General features: G+C 40.6%; 1 protein-coding gene across 2 annotated transcripts; it reads right to left on the reverse strand.

Moving 5' to 3' along the window:
• Positions 1-1,090: 1,090 nt before the first annotated feature.
• zgc:113279 (uncharacterized protein LOC553749 homolog) lies at positions 1,091-8,467 on the reverse strand. 2 transcript variants are annotated; one of them, XM_041235028.1, is made up of 12 exons: positions 8,006-8,466; positions 7,421-7,542; positions 7,266-7,299; positions 7,108-7,154; positions 6,327-6,934; positions 5,412-5,517; positions 4,950-5,096; positions 4,725-4,785; positions 4,461-4,624; positions 3,168-3,278; positions 2,558-2,622; positions 1,091-2,355 (listed from the first exon to the last, which is right to left on the reverse strand). In XM_041235028.1, exons 1-12 carry the CDS (start codon positions 8,238-8,240, stop codon positions 2,346-2,348), a joined length of 1,710 nt encoding a protein of 569 aa, XP_041090962.1. In that variant the 5' UTR covers positions 8,241-8,466; the 3' UTR covers positions 1,091-2,345. The 2 variants fall into 2 exon arrangements, with proteins under 2 accessions (XP_041090962.1, XP_041090961.1); XM_041235027.1 differs by having other exon boundaries at positions 7,108-7,299; positions 8,006-8,467.
• Between the last annotated feature and the right edge of the window lie 19,495 nt (positions 8,468-27,962).

Raw genomic sequence — 27,962 nt, forward strand, 5'->3', positions numbered from 1 at the left:
AATGGCTGTGCGATAAATATATTTTTTTAAATCTGTAGCAGTGCACTTGAAGCCGTGAAAACAAGCACCTGACCAAAAAAAAAAAAAAAAAAAGTGAAATTGAAAACAAGCAACAAATAAACATCAAAACACTGGAAAGAATGCACGCTGATGAGAATCTGGATTCTAAAATAGGTTTTTACTCCTTCAAAAGTGGTCATGATTCCTGAGAAGTGAGCCCTCTCCATAACGCAGTCGACTTCCAAATTACAGAAGATCATGTGATAGCTATGCCAATAAGACGGGTCGTGGCAGATCATTGATAACCCGTCTTGACACATCCAGCCTGGCTGGTTTTCATGAACCCTGCATGAGCCAAAAATACATGTTTTGAAAGCTCTCGTTTACTTTGCTTTGCAGCTGTTGTGTCAGAAAAGCATTTTTATTGCATGAAGCAACAGTACCTCCTGTTTTCAGATAAACAAACCTAAATTACTCCAGCAGTATCATATAATCCCCAAGAGGTTTCTCTGAAGTGCCAGCATGTAACCAGATACCCCTCCCGACCTTACAGCTACTGCAGTACCTCCCAAAACCTGAACTTTTAAGACATGACATTCCGATCTCATCAGTGCAATGTACTGGATTGGGCATCGCCCTGGTGTGGGGCATGTTCTCCTGGTATACCTGGTGTGGGGCATGTTCTCCTGGTATACCCTGGTGTGGGGCATGTTCTCCTGGTAGGAAGTTACCACGACCCTGGCTGCAACTTTATTATGTTACCGAAAGTAAAGGTACCAGGATGCAACGGTTTATCTATAGTGTCGTATTATAAATCTGCAAAATCAGAGTTAATTGATACCTGTGATAATTACTAAAGCACAAAGCTACAACATGAATCTGAAAGCACTGGTGAGTGTGAGTATTCTTATAAATAAAGTATTCAAATATTGCATTGTTTTCCTCTAAACTTTAGTTATGAAACCCTAAATAATATAACTGAGAGAAATATTTTTTTTATGGTGCCATATTAAAAGCATTACTGAAATTAAACACACATTGCTTCTAATCAATTTAACACAAGACTGATGAGGCAAGTGTCTTTTTTCAGTTACACATTTTATTCAATGAATTACCACAGTTACACAGTACAAACTGAAACTGTTTTAAGATTGTAGGCTCCAGACACCAGTCACTTTGAACAATAAATTTCACAGAATTGTATAACCAAAACATAACGACAATGAGAAGCTTTCAGAGTAGCTTAAACCATTTTCAAACAGCATTTATTATAGGGTCAGTATCTAGTATCACATGCAGATCACTTTTCATTCAACAGCTACAGCACAACAGACTAACACCGGTATTTATAGATTTGCACATTTTAACATACAGCACAATGTATTCTTAAAATGCTTGGTAGATTTTGCAGAACCTCTGAACCTAGGTGTGGATTAAATTATGGTCACACTGTTATTTCATATTAAATTTGGACCCTTGTTTCACATTCTTAAGCATCCTATAAGTCAGGCCACTATAACCTCCATTTAAACCACATGTTACCAGTTACATTTTCAGAATAGAAGAGCACAAAACAGAACCTGACACACAAGAACTAAGAGAGAGGTTGAGCTCTGTTTCTCAGTAACAACATGATTTACAATGTGCTAGCATAATGTAGCAAACAAAGGAAGTTTCACAGAAACCAGCTAATTTGCAACCTTAGGCTTTCAAAAGACTACTGCAGTCTGGGTAAGTCCAATGAGACCTTCTGAAAGCAGAAATGCGGACAGCATCTTCCTTTTCAAATCACATTTCAAATCCATACCCTGCCTGCATTCGTATAGCCCTTTCATAGACTCTGGTTGCACGAGAACAAGCCTGAACCTTACTTTGAAACATTACACAATGCTTTTAATTAAATGCATGCCACTAAAACATTGTCTGGATGATACAAATGCATTGCAATAAGAAAAGTCAAGCAGACAAATGATTCGGCGAATGCTTTTTGTGTTTATATTTCACGCAAAATGTATGACTGAGTGTTCGACGTTACAGATGAAATACGGAATATGGAAATTTGTATTTATTGAAAAGGATGCCATTTTTGTAGCAGAAGCATTCAAAAGCATGTTAATGAAATATCATTGTAGGCATAGACCTATCCAGATGTTTGTGATTGTGTCATATTCTCTGCATGTTAGCAAGCTACTTTTGTACCTTCAAAGTCTGGTTTCTAGTTTCGGTTCAGGCTTTCACAATTCAAAGACATTTACTGTCAGTTAACGGACCGCCAGACTTGGCAGCCACACGGTAGCAAAACGTGCAAGATCACCACTGGAGAGGAACAAGCAGCTTCACAGCTTTCAGGTTCTCCTGAAAATCAAATCCAGAAGAAAGAAGAAGAAGTGTATCAGTGTCTCTGCATTGGGGAACACCATCCCAATGCACACAGATAGAACTGCTCTGCTTACAGTGTTGTGCAGCAGAGGGATTTCTTTTGTATTGCTAAACTCTCGCTTGTCATGCAACTGCTTGGAGAGTACAGATATATTTAATATTATCAACTGATTCTCACCTTCCAGAAGAGTACAAACTGCCCATATTGCTCATCACATCCAACATGGTGCACAATGCATAATCCTTCAAAACAGAAAGAGAGCAGTATCAGTAACAGTGGCTGTTCTTAGAAAAACACACAAACACATTTGTAACTGCTGTGCAAGACTAGACTTGGTAAACTGCATTCTTCGATTCAAATGGAATTGCACCTCCTGTATCGGGTAACCCTTATAAGGCAATTGCATTTTTAATGGAAAACAGCCATTCAGGTAAAAAATTAAAAAAGAAAAAAGAAAGAAAGAAACAAAGAACTAACTAACAGCTATTGTCCATCTTTAAATGGTCAAGTGATTTTGTTTAAATAAAAACAAGGGGCAATAAACTTTTCATAAAAGTTTGCTTGGTTTTTTGTTTTGTTTTGTTTTGTTTTTATAAAACGAAAACGAAACTTTTGATACTCATAGGGTGCTTGTAGGCGCTTCTCAATTACGAATACGGCCCAGCATTTTGAACAGCTGTGAGTATCTGCGTGCGCATGCATGGGGCTGATTTGCACAGAATATCTTATAGGCACCTTGTAAAACATCTCAATACACAAGCATTGAGCTTCCAAGCACAGATCTTACCTCTTTCAACAGGTCTCCGGTCTTGGGATATCGGCTCTGAAAAAGGTGAATCAGATCCACATTGTTTTCTTCTTGAGCAAAGTGCATTGCTGTACGCCCTGATACAGGATCCTAAAAAACACAAACACAATATATAAACAGAAATACAACACGCAAAGCCCGTTGCTGTACGCCCTGATACAGGATCCTAAAAAACACAAACACAATATATAAACAGAAATACAACACGCAAAGCCCGTTGCTGTACGCCCTGATACAGGATCCTAAAAAACACAAACACAATATATAAACAGAAATACAACACGCAAAGCCCGTTGCTGTACGCCCTGATACAGGATCCTAAAAAACACAAACACAATATATAAACAGAAATACAACACGCAAAGCCCGTTGCTGTACGCCCTGATACAGGATCCTAAAAAACACAAACACAATATATAAACAGAAATACAACACGCAAAGCCCGTTGCTGTACGCCCTGATACAGGATCCTAAAAAACACAAACACAATATATAAACAGAAATACAACACGCAAAGCCCGTTGCTGTACGCCCTGATACAGGATCCTAAAAAACACAAACACAATATATAAACAGAAATACAACACGCAAAGCCCGTTGCTGTACGCCCTGATACAGGATCCTAAAAAACACAAACACAATATATAAACAGAAATACAACACGCAAAGCCCGTTGCTGTACGCCCTGATACAGGATCCTAAAAAACACAAACACAATATATAAACAGAAATACAACACGCAAAGCCCGTTGCTGTACGCCCTGATACAGGCTCCTAAGAAGACAAACACAATATTTAAATAAAAACTTAATATTTATTGTGCATTAATATGCATTGGACTGGAATCTCAAAGCTATTTACTCCAAAACTGGAAGGAAATCTGTTCATCATGCACTTCCTAGGTCATTAGGGGGAAACAGCTGTTTGATTATTGACAGGAAGGAAGCAGTTGAAGGAACACTTCCTGAAAACATCGCTTACAAACAAATTTATTGAACCTACAGTAACGTAGTACCAGATATGATATTAGAAAAAAATATATATATACATGTTTATTTTTCAAAACTGCAAATTTGAGGTCTGTATTGAATAAAAGCGTACAACAGGTAAGAATTTTGGAACTGCTTTGTCATTTACAATCACTTTAATAACAGCAGCTGAGCTTATATCTCCTGTGACATCTCCATTACAGTTTGTCATTGTAAAAACAGATCCAATGTGCAGTACAGCAGAGGGAAGACCTGGGAGAACATGTACACAGAGAACACTTACAGGACAGGAAGGATGGGCTCCCATTTCCAGCAGGTACTCTATCCCATCAAGAAGCTGGTCTTTCTTGAGAGTTAAGAAGTTGATATTGCTGGGAACCTCTGCTTTCTCCAGCTCTCTCACCGTCTTGTTGAACGCAATAACTGCACAATTCAGCGGAGTTAGACCTGTGAACGAAAAAACATATTCAGTCATGAAGCAGCTGACTCAGGCGTGTGCTAAGCAGTGTTATATAACCCCACACATTATTGCCTAAGAGATACATACCACTGTGGTCGACCGCCTCCATGTCAACATGAGCTCCATCACTTGCAGCATTTTTCAGCATCTGCGGCAAAAAAAAAAAAAGGTTTCAAAACGCACTAGATCCAAATAGGGATGCATGCAAAGTCTTGAAAAGGATCGAATTCAAACCCACTGTTTGATGACGAAACACTGTGTTTGCTCTTGTAATCCGACACTATATTAGAACTTTGGAGGACCTTTTCTTACCTCCAAGACTCTGACATATCCGTTTGCCGCACATAGGTGCAGTGGGGTCTTCCCAAACTTGTCCTGTTCATTAATGTTGGCACCGAGGGAGATCAGATCGGCGACCATTAGATGCTGGTTTTTCAACGCTGCAAGATGCAATGCCGTCTGTACAAAACAGAACCGAAAGTGAGCTAAATAATCCTGGGGTTAAAATTTGTGTCACATATTATTTTACTGAAGCCCTGAATACACAAATGTTAAGTGCATTTCATTTTATATGATAAACCATATCTTATTTTACAAAACTAGAAAATCCCCCCAAACTGCATGAACAGTTTGTTTTAGATGCAGGACTGCCATGGAATGGTGGTTAATGCAAACCAAAGTGATTCTCCGGTCCGGCTGTGCGGTGTCTCCACGCCAGGTATGAGCTGATCACACCAACCCCTTATTTCTCTTTAAAAGAAGGACGAGATGTACCCTTTCCGAAGCATCCTTGTCATCTATTCTGTGTGTATTCATCATCCTCTGTGCAAGTGCGTGGACTTGTGCCCTCTTGCCCTGGCATACAGCTCTGTGAAGCAATCTGGAGATTGAAGGAAATCAACTGTTATTAATCAGGGAAATAAAAATAAACATCTTTGTATGGCGAAGGGTGGGACTGTCTGCTATAGACCTTCTGTAACTGGCACAAGTGTTTGTGATTGTCTGCTACAGACATTCTGTAACTGGCACAAGTGTTTGTTTGGTATTCCAGTGGTTAATAAACATTGCTTGGGATTAATGCTTTGGTGCAGGGTAATGCCTTTTGACTGGTCTAATGCCACTGTTATATCTGCAACACCCATAAACACGGTAATTAAGCTGAGTTTTACAAACACTGACAGACACAACACTCTTCCTTGTTTTTTTTTTTTCCATGGAAAGCCAGTGAAAGAGCTATCTTTGTTTAATTTTCCAATCCTTCCTGTTTATTAAGATAACAAAGGTCACATGTTACACATCCTGCTTTGCTTTCATATTCTTTGAATTTGTATTCATTTGAAAGCGTAATCTTTTTTTTTTTTTTTTTCTGTGGGCAGGTTCCAGCTGGCAGGTAGAATTCTGCCATGAGAATGAATGATCGTTGCCTTTTATTGAATGTGCAGTACAACGTTTAATGTGTTAACAGTTTAAGCATTCCCACTGCCTGTAGATTATTACTAATGATCTTAATGGTCACAATATAACCCTAATCCTAATTTACCAAATATAAAATGTTCTTTTTTTTTCATACAATGTACAGTCATTTTGACCTGCGTTTGGAGATGACATGGTTTATTCTCCGTGTTTTTTTTTTTTCAAGTGTAGCAATGCAATGCTAATTGAGGTTCAGTTTTATTAAAGACGACTTACGTGTTCCCACATTTATCCACCGCGAACAGCTCCTGATCAGAAATCGTGGAGAGGAGACTCTCTTCCCTCTGCAGTTGAAACTGGAAAAACGAAAGCACTCCCATGTCCTGCCGCAGGTCATAAGGAGAATGACTCTTAAATGTCATTGGAGAATGTGGGCTGTGGTACACGGATTCTGGAGAGGACGGGGACGGCACCTGGTAGTCTACGCTCAGAGGCTCAGCTCTGTAACAGTGCTGGGCAGGCAACGTTTCCTCCGTACAGTCGTTTGTAAAGACAGGGGACTGGACCGGCTCGTAACTTGGAGAGGCGTGGTACTCAAGGCTTTCTGGAGAGCTAGCTGGAGAGAAATCAGATGGAAGGTAATAGCTTTGTGACGGCGGTGTGCCGCTCCCTGGGCAGAACTCCAGAAGGGAGTTACACGCCTGGCTGGTACAGTCTCGCTTCCACGGGGCTCTCTGCGGGTCGGGGTAGGGGGGTTGAGAAACGCAGTCTGGGATCATGCCATGCGATGCTTTGTGTCTGTTGGATTTGCTTGTTCTTAAGTCCTCTTCCAAGACCTCAACAAGCATATCCAAAACTTCCAGGCTCTTTGCGGATAACTTATTCTGCAACAAAAGGGACAGACTTGCAGTAGGTTGTTGTGAGGTAGATGCGACATGACTAGACTTTATTAGCAAGCAGATGCCCACCTGTTTAGAAACGTATTGCAGTAATAATAATAATAATAATAATAATAATAATATAATAATAATAATAATGGAAAAAAGGGCCAACTCACCTGCCTATTTCTCCTTTCTGAATTTGGATAAACTCGTCTTTTATATCCTGCACCAAAGACAGAAACATGAGTGCACAAATAAGAGGATTGGGAGGATCTGCAGCGTGCTACTTGAACATTTTTTTTTAAATGACCGTCTCTCAGATTAAAGTGCATACCTGAATGCGGTTTGAATCCTTTCGCTGGAGTTTCCTGAAGAAAAGGAATAGCGATAATGGTGAACATACTGGTGCTTTCTGCTGCTCTCTTGATATCTGTGTAAAGTTGTTACAGTGTTTAGATGGGGGGCGGCGGGGGAGGGGTCGCTTCTTACCTGCAGGTCAGTAGGATCGACACCATTTGCAATTCGGATTTTTCTCAGCATATCTTTTACAGGCAATCTAACCCTGACTCCTATATATCTTTTCTGAGGTTGTGTTTTTCCAAGATTGGAGTCTGCAAAACAAACCAAATGTTTCTAAATTAATAAACAATAATCCATGACACTCTTGTTGCAACAACAACAACAACAATAATAATAATAATAATAATAATAATAATAATAATAATAATATATAATAATAATAATAATAATGCACACATCATGTTTCTTTTGTAATGTATACATTGAAAACAGTTTTAATCTGCTTCAATTTGTAATTCTACACTTTATTACGTGTTATCTATACTCGTTCCTCACAATTAGATTATACCAGACGTTGGAGTTTAAAGACACTTGCAACAGTATTCTTTGAACTTCATCTTCAGTTAAATTAAAATATTTATGCATTTAACAATTACCGGACACATTCATTTTGCAAACCTGGCCTGTGGTTAGCTTCAAAGCACACTAAGGCGCAAGTGACTAATTTTACTGCAAATTGTATTTATATAATGGTTGTATTTTCAGGCATTTTACCAGGGTATGGATCCGTGTTAAATGTCGCAGGCGGAGACCCGTGTGCTAGCGCCTGCTCGCTGTGCAGATTATTGACCTCAGTTAAACCAGAGGAGGGTGACGCGGGGATGTTTTGAGGACTTGCCGGTTCTCCAGGTAAAGGTGAACTCTTGCATCCATACCCCCCGTCACTGCTGGAGCTGCCCTCGAGGTTCTGCTCCCACCGAACTTCGGGGTTCATGTTGAAAACAAGCATTCTATCCACAGGCAGCAAATCCCGTGGAAACGCGGCTCTCTTCTTTAATCCCCCAAGAAGCGCGACAGGAAATTATACTAATTTGTTATTGTAATTTTGCGAAGGGTCCAGAAATGACAAAACAACGTGCCTCCCCCAATGCTTGTAAACTGAAGGGGCAGCTCAATTGATTCAAAGCTTGTCAATGCGCGGTTTTCGTCTCAAGGTCTGTATACCTGTTTATAATCTAGTGTGAAGAGGCGTGGATTTAGGAGGCAGTGCGTTGCTTGACGTGTTTTGTTAACAATAACATTTCCAGTGAAATGATTACGCGCTTTACTATGTGTGTTTGCGGTTTTGGAATTGCGCGATTACTGCTCCTCGAGTATCACAGGAAATACTCCTGAAACCTCCCTATTTCTCCTAGGTTGTAAGCAAAACACGTTCAATACGACGTGTGCGGGACTGTTTATTACAACGCGGTATACACGTACAGTGGAATTGCAGATTGTATTAATTAAACCCGTTGTTATCAATACAAAACGTACTGCAGTATTTATCTTCCACAGCTCAAACAGACGCACCGTTTTGTTCCAACACCCCAGTTTCTGTGACGCTCTTTTAACAGGTTATTACTTGAGTGAGCTTCGCTTTCTGTCAATTCTACAACCGAGGCACTTGCTGAAGCTGCGGTCTCCTTCATCTGTGATCAGTGATGCGTTTGTCTTAGATTTGAAGTGGAGGTAGCTATTTATTCAGGGATATGTATTTGGGAAGGAATAAGGGGTAGTTGCAATTAACACATGTCCCAATAATTCTGTAGTTATGTCGAGCCCAGTGGCACTGGAACAGTGTTTAAAGTGGGGGTGCTGAAAGCCATTCAACAAAACTGTAACCTGATTTTTGGGACACCATGCAAGTGAAGAGCAAAAAGATTATCGCCACAATACAAGAAACTCTCGTTATATAAACCCTTGGCTAGTACTACCTGTAAGACAAGATATGGGTCCAGGGGCGGAGATCGGTCTGAAAACCTTTGGGGGGATATTACCTACATTGATTATGATCACAATAATCATTACTGATTGCAATGCGTATGTGTGGTGTGTTTCTGATTAATTTAATACACGTTTAAGTTAATGATAGTCACTGAACTCGATCTTTATCTATACGCTCAAGGTGAGTTCGGTTCCACACTTGTTACACCGTTTACTTCTCAAACCAACCAAAGATGTTCCTACAAATTTCTGACCTGCTTACAAACACCTTTGCAAAGTTTTATTTGTCTGCTATGTCAGTCCTGGGTTTGTGAACATGACGCACTGACACATAATCGTTCCTGTGTCAATGTACTTCTTAACCAGGTCTACAGTCTGCTCAGATCTGAAAAGCTTCTCTCACATTCACACGAAGTAACAGGGCAAACAAGTAAGATTTTTTAGTAGCACGAAGACTGTGGGAACAGTCGCCTCACTTCTGGTGACATTGCTATATGTGATGTCTTTGCTTCATGTAGATATTTGGCTTTCTTGTGGTCTACACACATTTGCAACTGTAGTGAAAGTGAGTTGTGTGTGTATGTTGTTGTTATCTCTTCCTTGACTGTTCCTGTGATCAGCATGCTTTCCAGCTCCTGGCAGTTTCATATCCCAGTATCTTCTGGATCATATTTCTTCAATAAATTGCTGTGGACCAAATCCATAAATTCAAAGCATTGAAATCTGAAATGTTCTTCAACTGTGGCGCTGTGGTCCCGTGAGGCATGTCCTGTGTATCTTTGTGATGGCTGTCTTCTATGTGGTAACTGCAACGGATCCAGATCCAGACTCTCTGCTCTCTCAGCTGTTTCTGTGCAGATTTCACTGTGCCAGTCTTGTAATTTGTTACTGGTTCTACTGCTGAAAGCATGCCTCACACAGGTGTTGCTTGCAGAGAGCTGTTGAGCTGCTCTAGTAATGCTAGCGGTTTTAGTGCTATTGAACCCCACTAGTGTCGCCACCTTTTCAAGCATCTCATCTCCAGTCTAGATCCAGAATAGATATAACTAATCCTACTAACTGTAACAAATGAAGTACACCGCACGGTATATATCAAGCTGTCATGTTATCTGGGAGATCTGGTGACTTTGTGATCGTGGGTCTAGCGATACACTTTAAGAGTTGTAACAATTCAAATTACAACACAGTCACGGAAGAAGCAAGCGCAATGCTTCTTTCTGAACTGGCTTTCCCTGTATACCTCTTACAGGCTTTTTCAGTGTCTTTTGGTTTTGTAAGGCAGAGTTTCAAGGGTGTTACTCGAAGAAAGGCTGCCCCCTGCTGACTAAAATGAGAATGCAACCCAACATGCAGTCTTAATGTAAAACTGTTGAATGGCATTGATGTAATCTTTAGTCCTCATATTAGTTTAAATGGCTGTTTGAATACAGTGACTGTGAGAAGAGGAATTAAACTATATATAAGAAAAAAAAAACAAAACAGTGACGGCCCATGACAGTGGCAAGGGGTTGTACTTATGTTCAAGGAAGCTACCAACCCATTAACTTAGCTGTAATTAATACTTAATCCTCCTAGTGGCCAGTGTGGCAATTAAATATAAAACGACCACCCAAACAAATTGCTTTCCTGTTTATGTTTTGCTTCTTTCGACTCCTTATTTCTCCTAATCTCAAACTGCTATTGCAAAGGCTTATGGTTTTGAGAGCATCTATTTCAATCTGAGCAGTGGTAATAATCAGGCGTGACACTGGTGAGGATCTGGTCAGTCTGGTCCTATGCTGAGAACCTCTAATGTACACAGTGCAATTGGGGCACTTGTTGGAGTATGTAATGTGTAGTGGACTAAAGGATGGGTTTAGTTATGTGTTAATGATTGATTTGTAAAGTGTGGTAAAGCCAGTGAAAATAAACTACCAGTCTTGTACTTTTGTTCTGGTGACCTAGATTAAAACGGAAACGAAAGATATGCAAAGCAAATTCAAATTAGTGATAATGAATTTCAAAGTGTTGAGACACCTATTCATCAAGAGCAGCTAAAAGCACAAACGTCCTGTGAAAGTTGGTATGAAAGTCAGATCCATTTTTGCCAGGCAGAGATAATTTTAGTCTAATCTATTAACTGGGTTTGCATAATCCATCAGATTTATGATGACTAGACAAGCAAATTTTTCTTCACTTTTTGCACAGTCTGACAACAATTGTATTAATATCATAATAGCTGGCATGGAGACCTTCCAAAGTATACGCCACATTTGAAGAACATGTAAAATGGCAAAATATTATATGCAATATTAAACATATATGTAGAGCGTACTAACCGTACACAACATGCTGAAGACTGAAGTATTTAAATGCTCCCGATAAAAATCAACGCACCGAAGGAACAATGACCTTAAATGAGCAAAATTGATCCCATAGATCTCTTTTTGTGCATGTACCCTGCAGTAGAAACAACTTCCATAGTAAATACTGGCGTTCACACTGTCCAGCTTTCACGGCAGATCATGTGTAGAGGATGTATGTGGTGGGGTGCCGGGCAGCAGCCCTACAAATGAACTGGAACTGGGGGAAAGTCAGCCCTCTGCCAGGCAAATGTAGGAAGTGCAATGGTGGCTGCTGAGTGTGTGTGTGTGTGTGTGTGTAAAGCTGAGGGAACATGAAGCCACTTTGAGGCTTGGAACTCGGTTTCAGGAGACAACATTTCAGGCCACTGCACGGCACACCAGTGGAGACTTGGGGTTTGATAAAGCAACATTGCCTCAAAGTAGATCTCCTGGTCTTCTGGAACCAGGTTTCAAGCCACTGTTCCTGAGAAAAGTGGCTTTGAGTTTCCTCAGCCTAACTGTGTGATTGAAATATATTCATGAGCAGGTTCTGCGTGCTTTTCCTCTGAGGAGCACTTTTGGACCCCTAGAGGTGCTGTTTCTTTAGTTGCTGTTTACAGAATTTTGTGCTGAATAATTTATATGCAAAGCATTCAAACAGAAGCTTGCAGTTTGACACAAAGCAGCATTGATGAAGAAATAGTCCCTCAAGCATGGTTCATCACATGAGAACAGTTTCAATGATCAGTCAGTTTAGTGAGAGGGAATGGGACCCACATTGCGTGTCAATGCTCTGAATGCACTTCTCAGTACATCTTAACCACTATGCAAAAGAGCCAGGCTCCACTGCCAGTGTGATTATAGAGCTTTTAACCACGTCACACATGACTGCCCATTACAACACTGCATCGAAACTGCAACGCGTGTGGGGGGCAATCCCATCACATGGGAACATGGCTTTCATTTGGTTCACTGTGTATGTAAATTAATTGTTTGTTTTGAGTGACTCCCATATTCATGGCTTTCATTTGGTTCACTGTGTATGTAAATTAATTGTTTGTTTTCAGTCACTCCCATATTCAGCTGTGTAAATGCACAGAATTATTCCACCAGCTACTTCAATAACTATGTTATCTTTATATTCCTGTTTGAGTGGGTTTGTTTTTGTTGTTAAGTGTGTGGGGGTCAGAGCCCAGGAAAGGGTTACTTTTGACCGTTCATTTCCAAGTGAGAATGTGCCTGGGATTGAGGTAAGTAGGAGATTTGATTGATGGCCAAGCCAATTCATTCATTATTCCATTTGGCTTCAGTGATGCAGGTTAATCCTAAAATGGGGCTAAGAAAGGAGCTGTCAAGGGCAGGGGCGGGGCAGACGGGGTCAGGGGAGTGACTTAATTGCATTGCTGTTCCATTGGCTGTCTGTTTGCTTAACCACATGGTTTGAAAAAGAGATACATGGAAGAGAACCATAAATCCACTCCTGACATCAACAGAAAAACATAAGGGCATGTCGAGTAACACAGCACACGATTCGCAATGCAACTGCTGCTGTTTAGAAAGTGATCAATGGCAAAGTGCATTTTTGCTTAACTCCAGTATTTGCAACTGTTTTCCCTAAATAACCATAATGCGATACCATAATACTGTATAATCTTGAGATTGTAGATTTAGTGACCAGCGTGCTATAAAATCAATCATTTGGCATCTGGCATCAAACAAATAGGGCTTTGTTAGGTCATTATAAAGTATAATAAAATTATATGGTTAAACTGAATAGGATCAGCTGAATGTGCATTTAAAACACGTTTGCCTTTGAGATCACAAAGGTCTCTTAATGTGAGAGAGTCCTCTTGCACACCCAAAGCCCCCATGAGAAGATGCTCTTCTAACCACAGGGTGAATGCATCAACTTGTATAACCTGTTCAAATAAGAGATAATAGGGGCTCAAACACATTTAAAAAGTGGGGTACCACGATTCTCAACACAAATACAAAAAGAAGTCGACAGAATCACCGCTTTCCCTACTGAAGGTAACAAACGTTAACATTAAAAGAAGTTTCCCCACACAACTAAAAACACACAGAAACGTGCACCCATCTTATCTTAAAGAATGGCAATCATAAGTATAAAATCCCCTTTGATTAGCTTTAGAACCCTTTCCCACACAACTGACTTTGATCTGCTTTTCATTTCAGAAGGGAATGTCTACCTTTGAAACACTGGAAGGGCCTAGTCATGTTACCCTCATTTCATCCCCAGTTTGAATCTCACAGACCTTGTCAGGGACTGTATCTGTGTAACTGAACCGGGAGGTGTGGGCCCGGTGCTGCTGCTCTCTGGCTGCCCTTGTCTGGCTCCTGTCCGGTGAACCATCCCCAAGAGATTACTGACCTGTGGAACAGCCCATGCAGCTTCACAACTTCACAGGGTTGAACTTTTGAGATGTTTCAGAGTTAGATAGGGAGCCATGAAGCTGGGTGAAGCCAATTAAGAATGGATTTTAAAACCGGTGCAGTGTTAGAAAGTGGTACTTTGTCACAATGTGGTACGGGCACCAAAACTGAATCCTAGTGTCACCACTAGATGGCACCAAAGGGCTGATTTATTATTTTTTTTTTTTTAAATCGGTTATACTTATATGCAAATTCTCTTGCTGTTTTCACACGCCAGTGCCAAAAACGAATTCCTTCTTCCGCTTTCTTGTGTGTATTTTTCGTTGAACGATATACTGTGCATACCAAGTGCATGCGAACGGTGAAGGGGAAAGTCATGGTAAATGCATGGCAAGCATGGGACATCACAAAATGACTGTGCAAATTAAAACCGGCATGTATTTTTATTTTTCAATTGTTTCTCTTTTCATTTAGTATTTAGGGAAATCTCCGTATAATAATCGTTGCACACAATAAAATACCTCTGGGGTTTAGCTGTGGGACCATCTGTACAGTAGGCGTGAACGCTATCTAGGGAATGCAAACTTTTTCTCAAAAGATTATTGCTTTTGAAGATTTTTTTTTTTGCAGTCGTTCCTGGAGGTTATTGCAGTACACATCATGGTGCAAGCACAGAACAGTGTAGCGCGACTTAAAAATCCCATCCATACTTAACATGTGTTGAAAGGGCTGTGGTACAGTGAACTACCCTGCAGAGTCCCTGGAAAAAACAATAACCACTGATAATGAGAGGTGGTCAGGCTGTGTCAGTGCATTGGTGCTAAAGCTGTGCTAGGCTGCTGATAATGTGCACCGCTTCATTGTGATTCCATTGGGATGTCACTGCTCTTACCGTTCCCTACAGAGCCCTTCGAGAGCCCATGAGTGGCCCATTAGTAAAGGGACGGTGGGGTGGTATACAAGGTGAGCCGTACAGTCAGGGGAACGCAGGGTTAGGTCATTTCTGTGTCAAGTTGTCCCTCTTCACTAGGGATTCCACAAAGAGTGCTGTACTGACTAATGCGGATTAGGATGGCTCCATTGTCAGGGTCTGGGTCCCCTCCCCGTCCTACAGCAGACTCTACTGGACAGCTGTCCCCTGACCACAAGTTACCACCTACAGGGCTGGCCTTTGTCCTTCTTAATATTGTGTGAACAACAAAGACTGAATATGTTTTTTTTTACTTCCGGCACACTGAAACACTTCTCTCTTGTTAGTTGTTTAAATGACACGGTGGAGCTAGTATATTTATTTATCAAGCAAGCTGGTCTTTGGGTTTCAGTGTTCATTTCCACGGAACAAACATTCTTTGCAGTGTTGTAGAGGCTTGCTGAAGTGAATGCCAGAGGACAGAAATTCAGTCAGTTAAACAGGTTTTGCTGGATTAGTTTTACACGGATCAGCAGGCAAGTTTTCTAACTGTACTGATTAGTTTCAAGGTGTTTTTTTTTTTTTAATGAAGATGTTGGTTCTGATTTGTGATTTTACTGTTGAAACCCTTATAAAACATGACAGTGGTAAAAGCAGTGTATCAGCGTAGTGAAGTCTTGTAAAGGAATGGCGCATCATAAAGAGAAGGGTTGAGAATTACTAAAAGAAGCGTACTAAATTCAGAGATTTCCACTACATTTTTAAAAATATCTTTCATGTTAAAAATGAGTTTAGATTCATATAGCTATATCACTGAATGATATGGACTCCACCCACAAGTGGTATGTATGAGGATAACGTAATGCTCCTAGTAAGACGTACAGATGCTGATTTTGCATGGGTTAGGCATAGCCTTGCACACCTATGCAACGTTTGTCAATGAATTTCCAATATTTGTCAATGAATTTCCAATATTTGTCAATGAATTTCCATGCTACTATGCGTGTTCTATAGTTATGGATGATGCGTACAGGTCATACACATAAGAAAAACACAACGAATGTGCAAATGCATCATTATAAACATGGGAACTCATCACCCCTTTATTTGTGGCTTCTGCACCAAGGTTGGGATCAATTTCCTTTTTTCAATCCCAATTCCTTTTTTAAATTCCAAATTCCCGTTCCTTTTCAATCAATTCCAATTCTTTCAACAATGTGAGATGAATAATGAATATGGCATGCTTGTTTATCTCAGAGTGGCAGTGGTTAGCTTTTAAGACACTCCTTTCTACAGATACAACTGCCTTGAGGGTGTGAACAAACTGGCCTGCAGCCAAGGTCTGCTGTCTGTTCACTATGGAAACACTTTAAAAAAAGACACAAAGGTTTTTTTTTGTTTTTTTTTATCAGTGCGCACAACTAAATGTGGTTTCTTTTCTCGTTCTTATTGATCTAAATGTAATATTTCAATAATGTTATTGTCCTTGCAAACCTTGTCTTGTTGTTCCCTCCGTGTGCGATGCAGCCAGGTGTGTCAGAGATAGAAACAAGATTTGTCTAAGTAACCAAATACAGACATTATATTCAAGTGCATGTAAGCAAAACAAATAAAGCAAGAAAAGATGTAAAAAAGAAAGCTTCTTTAGATGTCTACAGAGATGTAAGAGGCAGACCACAAAGGGTTAAATTACAGAGGAATACACATAGAAAAGGGAACAAAGGGAAAACACAGTGAAGAGTGGGGAGAATGAGCAGGAGAGCACACCTGCATGTGGCACGACGCCCTGCAGGAGGGCAGTACCAGAGCCACACGTGAGGCATTCTGCAAGCACAGCCACTTGGACCTGAGCAGCCCTTTGTTACCGACTCTGGAGGAGTGTTCTGGGTGACTGTCACACCATTACTGTACAATTCACTGAGACCGTTAAAACACTCCTGCATCCTTCGAAAAGTTCTTAAGAGTTACAGCATGCCACAGTAATTTAGCAGCTTTTCCCATGGTTATGCTGTTACCATAGTTTACCATGGTGTGTCATGTTGTTTTTTTAATATGCTTTACCATTCCTTCCCTGGGCTTTACCAAACTTTCACTGTGCACACTGCTGTGCTTTTAATATGGGAAACTTTAATAAGGGGATGGCCTCAGCAGAACTAACATGACATTGTTAAAATAAAAAATGGACGGGGCTTGAGGCGTATAATGGAAACCTGTTTTCCCAGAGGGGGGTGTAGTGTCCGACAGGGAGTTATATTGCCCAGTCCGTACCTTGAAAGACAGATTTGACTATATTCTGAACTGCAGCGAAGAACTCTAGTGGAATACAGTTCAGGTCTTGACTTCTCCACGTCTTCTAAATCTGTGTGCAACGTGTACTGGGAATTCCTGTGAAATGAATGCTTTTCTCTACCAATATTCAAACTTGCTTTTTGTCAACTCCAAGACTCCCGATTCATCTGACGTGTCTCCTTTCCAGAATAAATGTGTTTGGGTTTAAGTGAAAGTTATTGTAACTGTAATGCACCAGGAAATACTGGGACCGAAAACATCATGGGGCCCTGGTGACCACAGCAACAGGAAGTCACACTACATATTAGCGCAAAAGATGAAGGCGATTATGATGCTTTCCTTGTATTTCTTGGGAAAGTGTAAAAAAGAAATAACAGTTAAATATCAACCGACACGGCAGTATTTCCTGAAGCTTCACTTGTTTGCTTCACTTCCTACTCCTGTAAGAAACACATTCTAGATACTGAGCAGCACCCAACAGCATCCAAACAGCTTCGAAAACCATTCGCTAGCATCTGGGTTTCTCAGGTTGGTCACAAGGGCTGTCAGTAAAATAGCCATACAAGCTATCAGCCTGTCAAAAGCATCCAGCACTGCCTCTCGAACCTTATTTACAAAAGTCTAAGGGCTGTTTTAAGGAATGTGTTCTTAAGGACAGTTTTTTTTCAAAGGTAATTTAGATTACATCAAGTTATTATGCAACCTCTTTCAGCTGGATTTGAGAGGGTTAGTTCTCTTTTTTTTTCCAAGGGACTATTTAAACCAGGAGAATGTTTATCCTCACTTGAAAGAGTTTTTTATGAATAAAATCAAGTCTGTTCTGGATTATCGGCAGTTCTAATAAGAACAGTAAAGAACAGTTTTAAGCATTGAAAGTTTAATTTTTTAAACTTGTTTTAAATCTTTGTGAATAGAGCCCACTATCTCACATATTGGTGCTTCTGCTTCTGTTCTGTGAAGACGCAGTTACTCCTTGTTTCATACATTAGGGTTACACATTTTCACTGGTCTTTACCTATCCCATGTTTTTTAACCCTTGCTGTATGTTGACTGTGGCTTTTATCAGCGTTTCTGTTAGTACTACTTTTTTGTTGTAGTGCAATAAAATGGACAAAGCACAATGGAGCCTGGAACTTCCACACACACGCACACGCACACGCACACACACGCACAGCAGGCATACTGTACAATCCCTCTGCACTGCGTTCATAAAGCGTCTTGATATTAACACACTCCACCACTGGGTCGTCTTTTCCTCATTCTTTTACTATTCCCCATAAATTGTGATCTGAATGTCATTGGATTGTGTTTCTATTGCATATTTCGTGCTACCTCTACATTTATTCCTGCTAATAAATTCAACACCTCAATTGTGGTCAGAAATGGAACTTAGCTGTAGTTTATGTATGCAACGATGGATGATGCTGGGCGCCGCTGCCTGTAAGCTTTCTGACACGGGGTGAGGTTAAAAGCTCTTCACCTACACATGCAGACGTAGACACCTGTCGCTACTGTTCTAGCAAACTAGGGATCCTTTTTGCAAAAGATGACCATTGGTCAATACTCACTCCATGCGCTAGCAAAAGACGGATCGTTCTCTCCCAGAACATTTTGCATGCTGTTGGAAAATTAGTTTTAGTGCAAATGTAAATGCCTGTCAGTTAGAAGTTATTTAATTAAACTCTACTGTTTATTTTGTATGTATATTTTCAATGCAAACGAATAAAAATGGACAGCGCACTGTGCATTTGCTGTTGTACTGTGATTTGAATACGTGGGCTAGGTCTCTACCTGCCTGGAGTTGGGAGCCCCATTGTAAGTCACAGTCGAGATCTACGCAGAATAGATCTGCAGGTGCAGGCATTGGAGCCGAAACAAAAGATGTGTCGGTGCTGTGTAGTTTGATGACACAGTAGGACCCAAAATACAGTGGAGTTTATTAATCACAGAATGCCTCCATTGTGCTTTGTGTAAAGGCTGGTTTTCATTGTCAAGTGAAATTCAATGGGGTTTATGCTCCGTTCAAACACAAATTAAATGAGGCAACCTGCGTGGTAAAGGGGCTTATTGTAGAAGACAAACAAATAAAGCAAAGAGCGTTTTTCACAAAGTTAACCCGGCAAAGACTTGCGGTGTGGACTGACGGCATGCTGCTCTGGTTTTGTTATCGTTTTTCTTTTTCAGACCAGTATATATATATAAAGGCATTTGCATGGCAGCCGAGTAGAAGAGACAATTGGAATTTGATATCAAAGGTCATGTGCTTCTGCAAAGCAAATAGAGACTTTCTCAATGCTGCTGTTTGTGGCTTGACAAGAAGAAAGACCAAAGAGCTGGTCTAATCTAAAGCATACACAGTGTAGCCCATTGAAATGCATTGTGTTCAATGTGTATGAAGGGGAGCAGGTGCGTGCAGCAGTGTCGTGTGTATCAGCCATCTTAATCCTAAAGGAAAACTGGAAATAATTAAAGATGTCTTGCTCATTCCTTCCCCTTGTTTTAGCCCATTAAAGCAGGCACTGGAAACCGTTAGACCAGGTGAGGTAATCTCACAGATAAACACAGCCTGGTATAAACTTTCTCTTTGTTTTAATGGACCAGTCTGAAACAATATTGTGACAGAAGGTCAGAGTTGTTAATGGGCAAGAGTGAGACTCAGGTGGAAATCTGCAGTTTAAAGCATTGTTGTGCACATTTCTGAACACAAAACAAAGCACAGGAACACAAAGGGTTAAACAAAGTAAATAACTGAAGCAAACGCGCTTTCCTGTTCAGAGACCTTCGCTGAACAAAGCTTTTGGCTTCCTTTTGTACCACTTGGCTGGGACTTGTTTGACCTTCGATTAGTCCATCAAGCCCCAGCCACATTCCACACATGGATTTGGCAGGAATGGGACTGTAACCCCATCCCTGCCAAACTTAAACTCAAAACAATTCAAGTGTATTTAAACAGAAAACAAACAGTACATGGTTTGCATGTGCAGGGCCTATGCCCTGCCCCAAGTATTTAAGCTTATGAGAAGTTCTTAGAGGATTTGCACTTTAATTAAACCCCTCAACTCATATAGGCATCTATGAAAAACAACAACGTTCCACAGGAAGCTCCTGTAAAAAGGTCTCATGCCATTTTAATGGATTGCAAATATATATATAAAACAAGCTGATGTACCTGAAAGCAGTGCTACTGTCCTCCTGTTTACTAATGATTCAGTAGTATTGTATTTTTGAAAGCGTACTTACAGAATCAGTTAAATACCTGCCTAATAAACCCTTCTACATGTTATTATCATTACAGAAACATCAACATAGTGACACGAAGTCAAGTGTCCGACCCAGTGAGGAAGCTCTGCTGAGAACGTTTGCCATTGGCGTTTGAAGATGCCGTTGGTACAAACGGCAGTGCCTGCAATGATATAACGGTCTGTTTGCTAAATGATAAAGTGGCCATTAACAAACCTGCTGACAGTGACTGAGGAGTACTTGAAGAAACTTTCACGTCATGCTTTTGAGTGAAAGCAGGAATAACGTGTCAGAAAATGTCAGTGAAGGACGTAGGTGTTCAAATCCTCACAACTGAGTGGCTTGATGTGTTACATTACTGAGACCCCCACAAACACACGTGACACCAGCGTCTCATAAACCAGAGGAGAAATGTTCTGCTGCAGTAACAAAATGTTTAAGCCGGGCAAGTCAGAACTGTGCTGCATTTCGCTGGCTGAGAGCAAACAGGTTAGGTCAGTTCCTAGCTGACAGCATGCCGATCTCCTGTATCACGGATATTGTAAATGTCATTCCCAGGAGTTAGAACATGCTCCAGGGCACTTGGATAATGTGTCATGCTGCACCATCCTCGTCACTTATTAATTTCTGAGCTAATGTAAATTCTGCCCCCCGTGAAGTCCAGTTCGGGTTTGCCACGTGTCCCTGTTTCCCCTCTATCTGCCCGGTTTTGAGGAAGGTGTTCCGGGATTTCAATAAACCTTACAGAGACTCTAAAAGATCCTGGACTTTAATTTTATCCCGGTTTTCAATCTTATTCTTCCACGTCCATGTGGATTACTACAGTTACACTGCAATGCCAGGACCATAAATTGAGCACAAATACTATAAATCAACATACAATATTTTTTGCAATAAACCCACATTATTAACTGGCTGTCAGTACTATAGCAATAATATTAAGAACAGTACATCTTGGCAGCTTGGTGGTGCAGTGGTTAAAGAAAGGGGCTTGTGTTGCCAGGTTCCAGGTTCAATCCCAGCCACTGACTCGCTGTGTGTGACCCTGAGCAAGTCACTTAACCTCCTTGTGGTCTGCCTGTCGGGTGAGGTCCTATTGGAAGTGACTCTGCAGCAGTTGTAGATGCAGAGTTCATTCTGTTTTTGTACCTCACAGGTGGCAATATTAAGTCCAATATTTTCATATTTGTTTCAAGCCAAACTATTTCAAGCTGCCTCATGTCGATCCCAAACTTTTCTTATGTTCAAAAACTTGATTGAATCCTGCTCAAAAATAGATCATTCTGTTGTACAGTAAAACCCATGGAGTGACCTGTAGTACAGCCTTCTTCTCAACTAATTATTCACGTGTAAAACACTGGGGGGCGCCCTTGCTTTTTGTTATTGTTCTTTTACCTTGTCACTTTGTGCACTGTGCACTACAGCTGTCTCGTCTACAGAATTAAGCAGCGCAGAGCTGTATGCTTGCCTGTTCTTTCAGTATTGCAGAATGCAAGAAACACGACCATTAAAAGCTAGTCTCTTTCATTAACCATTAACCATTAACCTGCAAGCCAGCGGATAAAATGATACACCACAAATACCAGGTGGTGATCAGGATGAGTGATTTTATTAAGTGTGGTGAGCTAAACCCTGACACACAGTAACATAGAAATGCTAGTCCTTTATTTCCTTATTATACTTTATGGTCAAGGATCATAGTTCACATTGTGTTAGGGACAAAGAAAAACGAGACTTGAAAGAATGTGTTGTTGTGAGTGAGGTTAAAGGAGTGAATACAGTGCAAGGCAGGAGTGTTCTGGTGAAAGCTGGCACGTACAGTGTGGCACATTTTTACATGCAGTATATCTACAAAGTCACGGATCCAGTTGGAACTTGGTGGGGGTCGAGGGGGCTCTCCATTGTATATAGTTGAGTTCATTTGTTATATTTCTTTATGATTATTGTTTGAATAAAATAAACAATTGATCATAACAAATATAAGGGCGTCTCTGTCTGTACATTTGATCCTCACAGTAAATTTGCATGATCATTTTCCCATGCTTTTCCCCAAGGTTATACTGTGCATTTGCAATGGTTTTTCATGGTCACATTGTGCTTCACTACAGTGCTTCCCTATGCTCTACCATGCTTTCACTGTGCTTCATTGCACTTTGCTAGGCTTTTACTGATTATTTTTGCATATATATATATATATATATATATATATATATATATATATATATATATATATATATATATATATATAAAATTTGGAAAACAGGTTATGAAGTTATTTGCATCTCATTTGCTTGATTAATGACATCTTAAATACCACTTATCCAATTTTCATAAAAATACTCATTTCCATTTCTTGTTCTGCACATGCTGTTGACACTAATGGTACTCGGTTACTTTTTTGTTTATACAGTACTGAACAATGTCAATGTTGAAACTACAGCAGGGGAGTTTGGTGTAGGCCAGTTTCTTAGTAAATGTTCACCCATTTATAGATTGAAGATTACTGGGCTGTGTGCCTAAAAAACCAAAGGCGATTAAACAAGGGGAATTACACATCTGTTTCTTCATGGGAAACAGGGAAGTTTGCAACTTAAACTCTTCTAACTTATTTAAAAACGTGCCAGGGACTTTACAAAAAAACAGGAGGAAACTAAGCACATTAGCCAAGTTCAGCCAGGGCAGTAGAGACTGAACTGCATGCCTCTACCGTCACTGGTCTCGCCTCCCATTCAGCCTGACTGTGGTCTACTTGAAATGAACCATCTCCCCGAACAAGCACAGCCAGGAACAGGCCAGAGTTGTATCTGGTGTAATCCAAGCTGCAGAATGGTCAATCCAGCAAGTAGAGTTTGGCATTGAGTTTGAGAGAGATTGACCAATGAGCCTTCATTAAGTAAAGAATAAGTGAGGTTTAGATGCTAACGATGAACCAAAAAGTGTCAATGATGGAACAGTCCTGGGGCACATGCATACCGGTTCCAGGTGTGTGAGATTGCTGTTATTTGCTGGATACATATAGGATACACCATCGGTGTTCGTACCGTAGTTATTTGAAAGCAGGGGGCTTGTGGTTTTCATGGGCTATTTGAGCTCGTTTGTGGGATAACTACAGGATTCTATAATGGTGTATACTCTTTATATCCAACAAACAACATTAATATAAGGCACATGAATATGCTGATTACATTTACTATAATGTTAACCTATAATGTGAGGTTCGGTGGGTGGAGCTAGGCCCATCTGCATCCTATCATCTTCTATCATCGATTAAATCAACCTTATTTAGCCTTCAGTTACCCCTAAGTAATTGTCTTGTGTTTTTTTGTTTCCTCCTCTAGAATCTCAACTGCTTTTGCATCGGTCTCCTGTGGGGGGTTAGTGATTCCAGTTTCTCCAACCCTTTGTTAAGCTTCGCTTCATTTACCTCTTAGAAGAGCGTTCTCCGTGAGTCAGAGGGGACCCCCGGCCAAACCCCTCCTTTAGCACGCATGATTCCTTGTCTTCTTCTCATTCAGGTTCCTCTATTTATGTGAGGGCCCCCAAGCGGTGGGATTCCTCTTCGTTTGTCGGGTCTCCTCAGAGACGGTGACCCCTCTCCTGTGTGTCGGGTCTCCTCAGAGAAGATGACTCCTCTCCTGTGTGTCGGGTCTCCTCAGAGACGGTGACTCCTCTCCTGTGTGTCGGGTCTCCTCAGAGACGGTGACCCCTCTCCTGTGTGTCGGGTCTCCTCAGAGACGGTGACTCCTCTCCTGTGTGTCGGGTCTCCTCAGAGACGGTGACCCCTCTCCTGTTTGTCGGGTCTCCTCAGAGAAGGTGACTCCTCTCCTGTGTGTCGGGTCTCCTCAGAGACGGTGACTCCTCTCCTGTGTGTCGGGTCTCCTCAGAGACAGTGACCCCTCTCCTGTGTGTCGGTTCTCTTCAGAGACGGTGACCCCTCTCCTGTGTGTCGGGTCTCCTCAGAGACGGTGACCCCTCTCTTGTTTATCGGGTCTCCTCAGAGAAGGTGATCCCTCTCCTGTGTGTCGGGTCTCCTCAGAGAAGGTGACTCCTCTCCTGTGTGCCGGGTCTCCTCAGAGACGGTGACCCCTCTCCTGTGTGTCGGGTCTCCTCGGAGAAGGTGACTCCTCTCCTGTGTGTCGGGTCTCCTCAGAGAAGATGACTCCTCTCCTGTGTGTCGGGTCTCCTCAATGATGTAAGTCCCCTTCTATATGTTGGGCCTTGAAGAGACGGAGCCCCTCTCTCTACACATCTGATATGTCTTTCAACACTACATCAGATGGCCTTGCTGTGCCCCGTGAAGCATATGAGAACTGTTCACTTTCCATCTCAAGCCCATAAATGCAAATGTGAGGCTGCATGCTTGTTTGTTGCCAACTGTGATACGGACAGCACCCAGCTCAGCAGATGTCTCGCTTGTTTTAATGTCAGTTTTCAACATTTTTATTATCAGTTTTATTAGTTTATTAGTTTATTTTTATTAGTTTTTACATGATTTAGTCACTGTTTACATGACAACTGGTTAGATATGGATAGTTAATAAAAAATAATGCCGTAAAAGACTTTATACCTGGTAAAAATAATACCTTTATATATATAGATAGATACAGACACAATTATTGGCACCCTACACTTAATACAAGACAATTCAAGAACACATGTTAAATACAGCCTTTAGCCACTAATTAATGTAAGAAAGAAAAAAATGTATTTAAAAAAGGCCATTCAGTTCAATAACTTAAGCTGTCTGTGCCCCAGAGCAGTTCTGAGGTTGAGTTTGGGATTTACAGTAGAAAAGTTAACCCATTATACACATATTTCATCTTCCGTTCTTGCACAATATCCAAAGAACAACTAGGGTCTATTCTGCCAACAAGTGACTCATAAAAAAATGTATAACACTCTGAAAGCTGTTTCTGTTTTAATGGAAATACCATCATGTATCTTTTCAGAAATGAACTCCTCTCTTGCCACATTCTCTTTGCATCAAATTCCTATGTCGACCCACTCGTGCAAGTTTGCTCATTTTAGGGTATTTTCCCCAATTCTCCTCCATTTAACTTGTTTGCCAGCTTAAATATTATGCTCCAATAGACATCTCATCTCAAAATTAGCAGCTGCATGCTAATTTTTTTTTTTTATATTAATCTGATTATCTTTTGAGCAAGCAAACCATATCATCGGCCCCATGCCTGCACGTTATAAAAGCATTTTCTGTTGAATTAGCAGGTGTCTGCCAACACAGCTGTCTTTATGGTTTGTTAGCTGGAATCAAATTCGTGGCACTGAAAAGGGGGGGGGGGGGGGGGGGGGAGTGCAATAATATTGCACTGTAGTCAGAGATCGTTGGTGATTGTGTTTGTCCAGCACAAGCCAAGCAGACAGGAGCAACACAGCAAACACACGCCCACACACACCTACGTCTATAGGAATCATTCATGCCTTTCCTTGGAACACAGCACCATATCAAAATATAATAGTCCAATTTGAAATCCTTTAAGATTTAAAAATATGCCCAGACATTATATTGCCATGTGCAGTTGTCTGGTGCATGGCTGCTGCAGAACAGTGCATAGGATCAGCACTGAGACTCCTGTGCATTCATTAAAATGCATCGTACAATAGAGATTGGTCTCAGGTTTGCGCCATGTATCGTATACCAAAATCAGGCATTTAAGAATCCAACGACTACTCGCAATACCCTGTAAACCATTTTAGCAACTTCCAGTGTTCAACGATATCGAACCTTTTCAGGCAAGCTCTATCGTCTCTATTCAGATGTGTGATGGCTGTCAAAAGTGAGGCCATGTGCCTTTTTGGTTAGAGGGTGATAAAGACGCTTTGAGCTATCAACTTCATACTAGAGAGACACATAGGATTCTCTAGGTCAGGTTCGAGTGTGGGAGTTGTACGAGAAAAAATTAACCCATTTGGGACCCCCCCCTCCCTTTTTTTTTTTTTCTTTTTTGCAAAGTTGCTGCCATGTCAAGGCTTTGTATCTCAGACACCGTATGAGATAGTGTCTTCATATTTGCAGGGCTATAGAAACCATGCATAGTAATGTGTTTGGAGGAATACTTCTGTCATGCCTACAATGGTGAAAAAAATAATAATAATAATAATAATAAAAAAAACCTTTTCCAGTGGCAGTTTAAAGTAGCTAACTGACTCTATGAAAGTCTATGAATATACAGTATGGGTAGAATACTGTATCTCAAATGAGTTAAATTACACATAATGACAGCTGTCTTTTTCTTGAAATGGCTGTGTAGCATTATTGAGTTGAATGAACGGACGTGATAGATGCAGATGCAGATACTTCTGATCAAACATTGTATTAGTTAAATATAAAATTAATTAAGAAATAAAAAAAACACACACCTTACTGGGACTATAAAAAGAGCATTTATATTATAAGTAAGTCTATAAAGTTTCTTTTCAATTGTTTTCATTATTTACGTGGTACAAGTAATGCAGAAGCCAAAGAAAAAACTTCTTGATATTCTTTTTAACCAGGCGGCGGCGCTGTTTCCCCGCGTCATCTAAATGCCGTGCTGTGTTCGTAAGAAAGCAGTTTGATCAGATAATAAAAAGCATTCAGCACTCAGACCTGCGGGTGAGTTCGTGATAACATGTTAATGGCTATGCCAGTGACAATGACAAAAGAGATTGGATAATTGACTCTCCTGGATAATTGTTAACTAGCTTATCCTGCCAGAAAGATTAAAGTTTGCCTCCAGATACAGCATTGTCTTTTGTATCAAAACAACCAGAATTATACAACACCAGTAAGTATATTCACTTCACTTTATTAGGACCTGTGCCAAGGGGCAGGAGGGGGTCTCCAGAGATCCCATCCAGGCGTTAATATTTCATGTAATTGGTAGAGAGATAGGCAGAAAATCGCCATGACAAGTGCACTGTTCAAGCTCATCCCAAGTATGCTCAGATGGATTGTGGTTACACTATTTTAAAGTGCACTAGCAAAAGTACCATGCCTGATTTTCTTAGTCATCAGACACTTTGTTTTTGGCATCAGTTTTCTTTCTCTCCCTTTTAAAAGCAAGGAAATGACCTTTCATTTTATTGGCATATTCCCAAATCTCACTCCTCGTTGTTTTTCAAATTTAAAGATAAACTTTGAAACAATGTAGGAGGAGAAGAGAACAACTTGCAGTGATACTTGAGTGAAAATGAAATGTGGGTATACTGCAGCATGTATGAATATTTCTTACAATGTTAAATGTAGGGCTCTTGCAGGCTCTTACACTGACCCTTTACTATTCTCTGAATAAAATTACACCTTGTAAATCTACTGCTTCAGGGTCTGCTCCTATCCAGGATGAAACTCCCACTAGGTACGAACTGTCATACTTGACTTTCTATGAACCCAAATTAAAAATAATGACCGTGCCAGTTATGCTGTTTGAAAGGTTTATTCGAGGACAAAGGAGTGGGTGTTTATTTAAGGTTTATCTGAGATTCCTTTGCTGGTGGGGGGGGTGGGGTAAGGGCTAATTGGAATTTTACATGTCAGGAAGGGTCTTGGCAAACTGTGCCAGGTTGAGAGTTGCAGTTGAAATTCATGAAT

This window comes from Polyodon spathula, chromosome 36, assembly GCF_017654505.1.
Source record: "Polyodon spathula isolate WHYD16114869_AA chromosome 36, ASM1765450v1, whole genome shotgun sequence".
NCBI classification, from domain to species: domain Eukaryota; kingdom Metazoa; phylum Chordata; class Actinopteri; order Acipenseriformes; family Polyodontidae; genus Polyodon; species Polyodon spathula.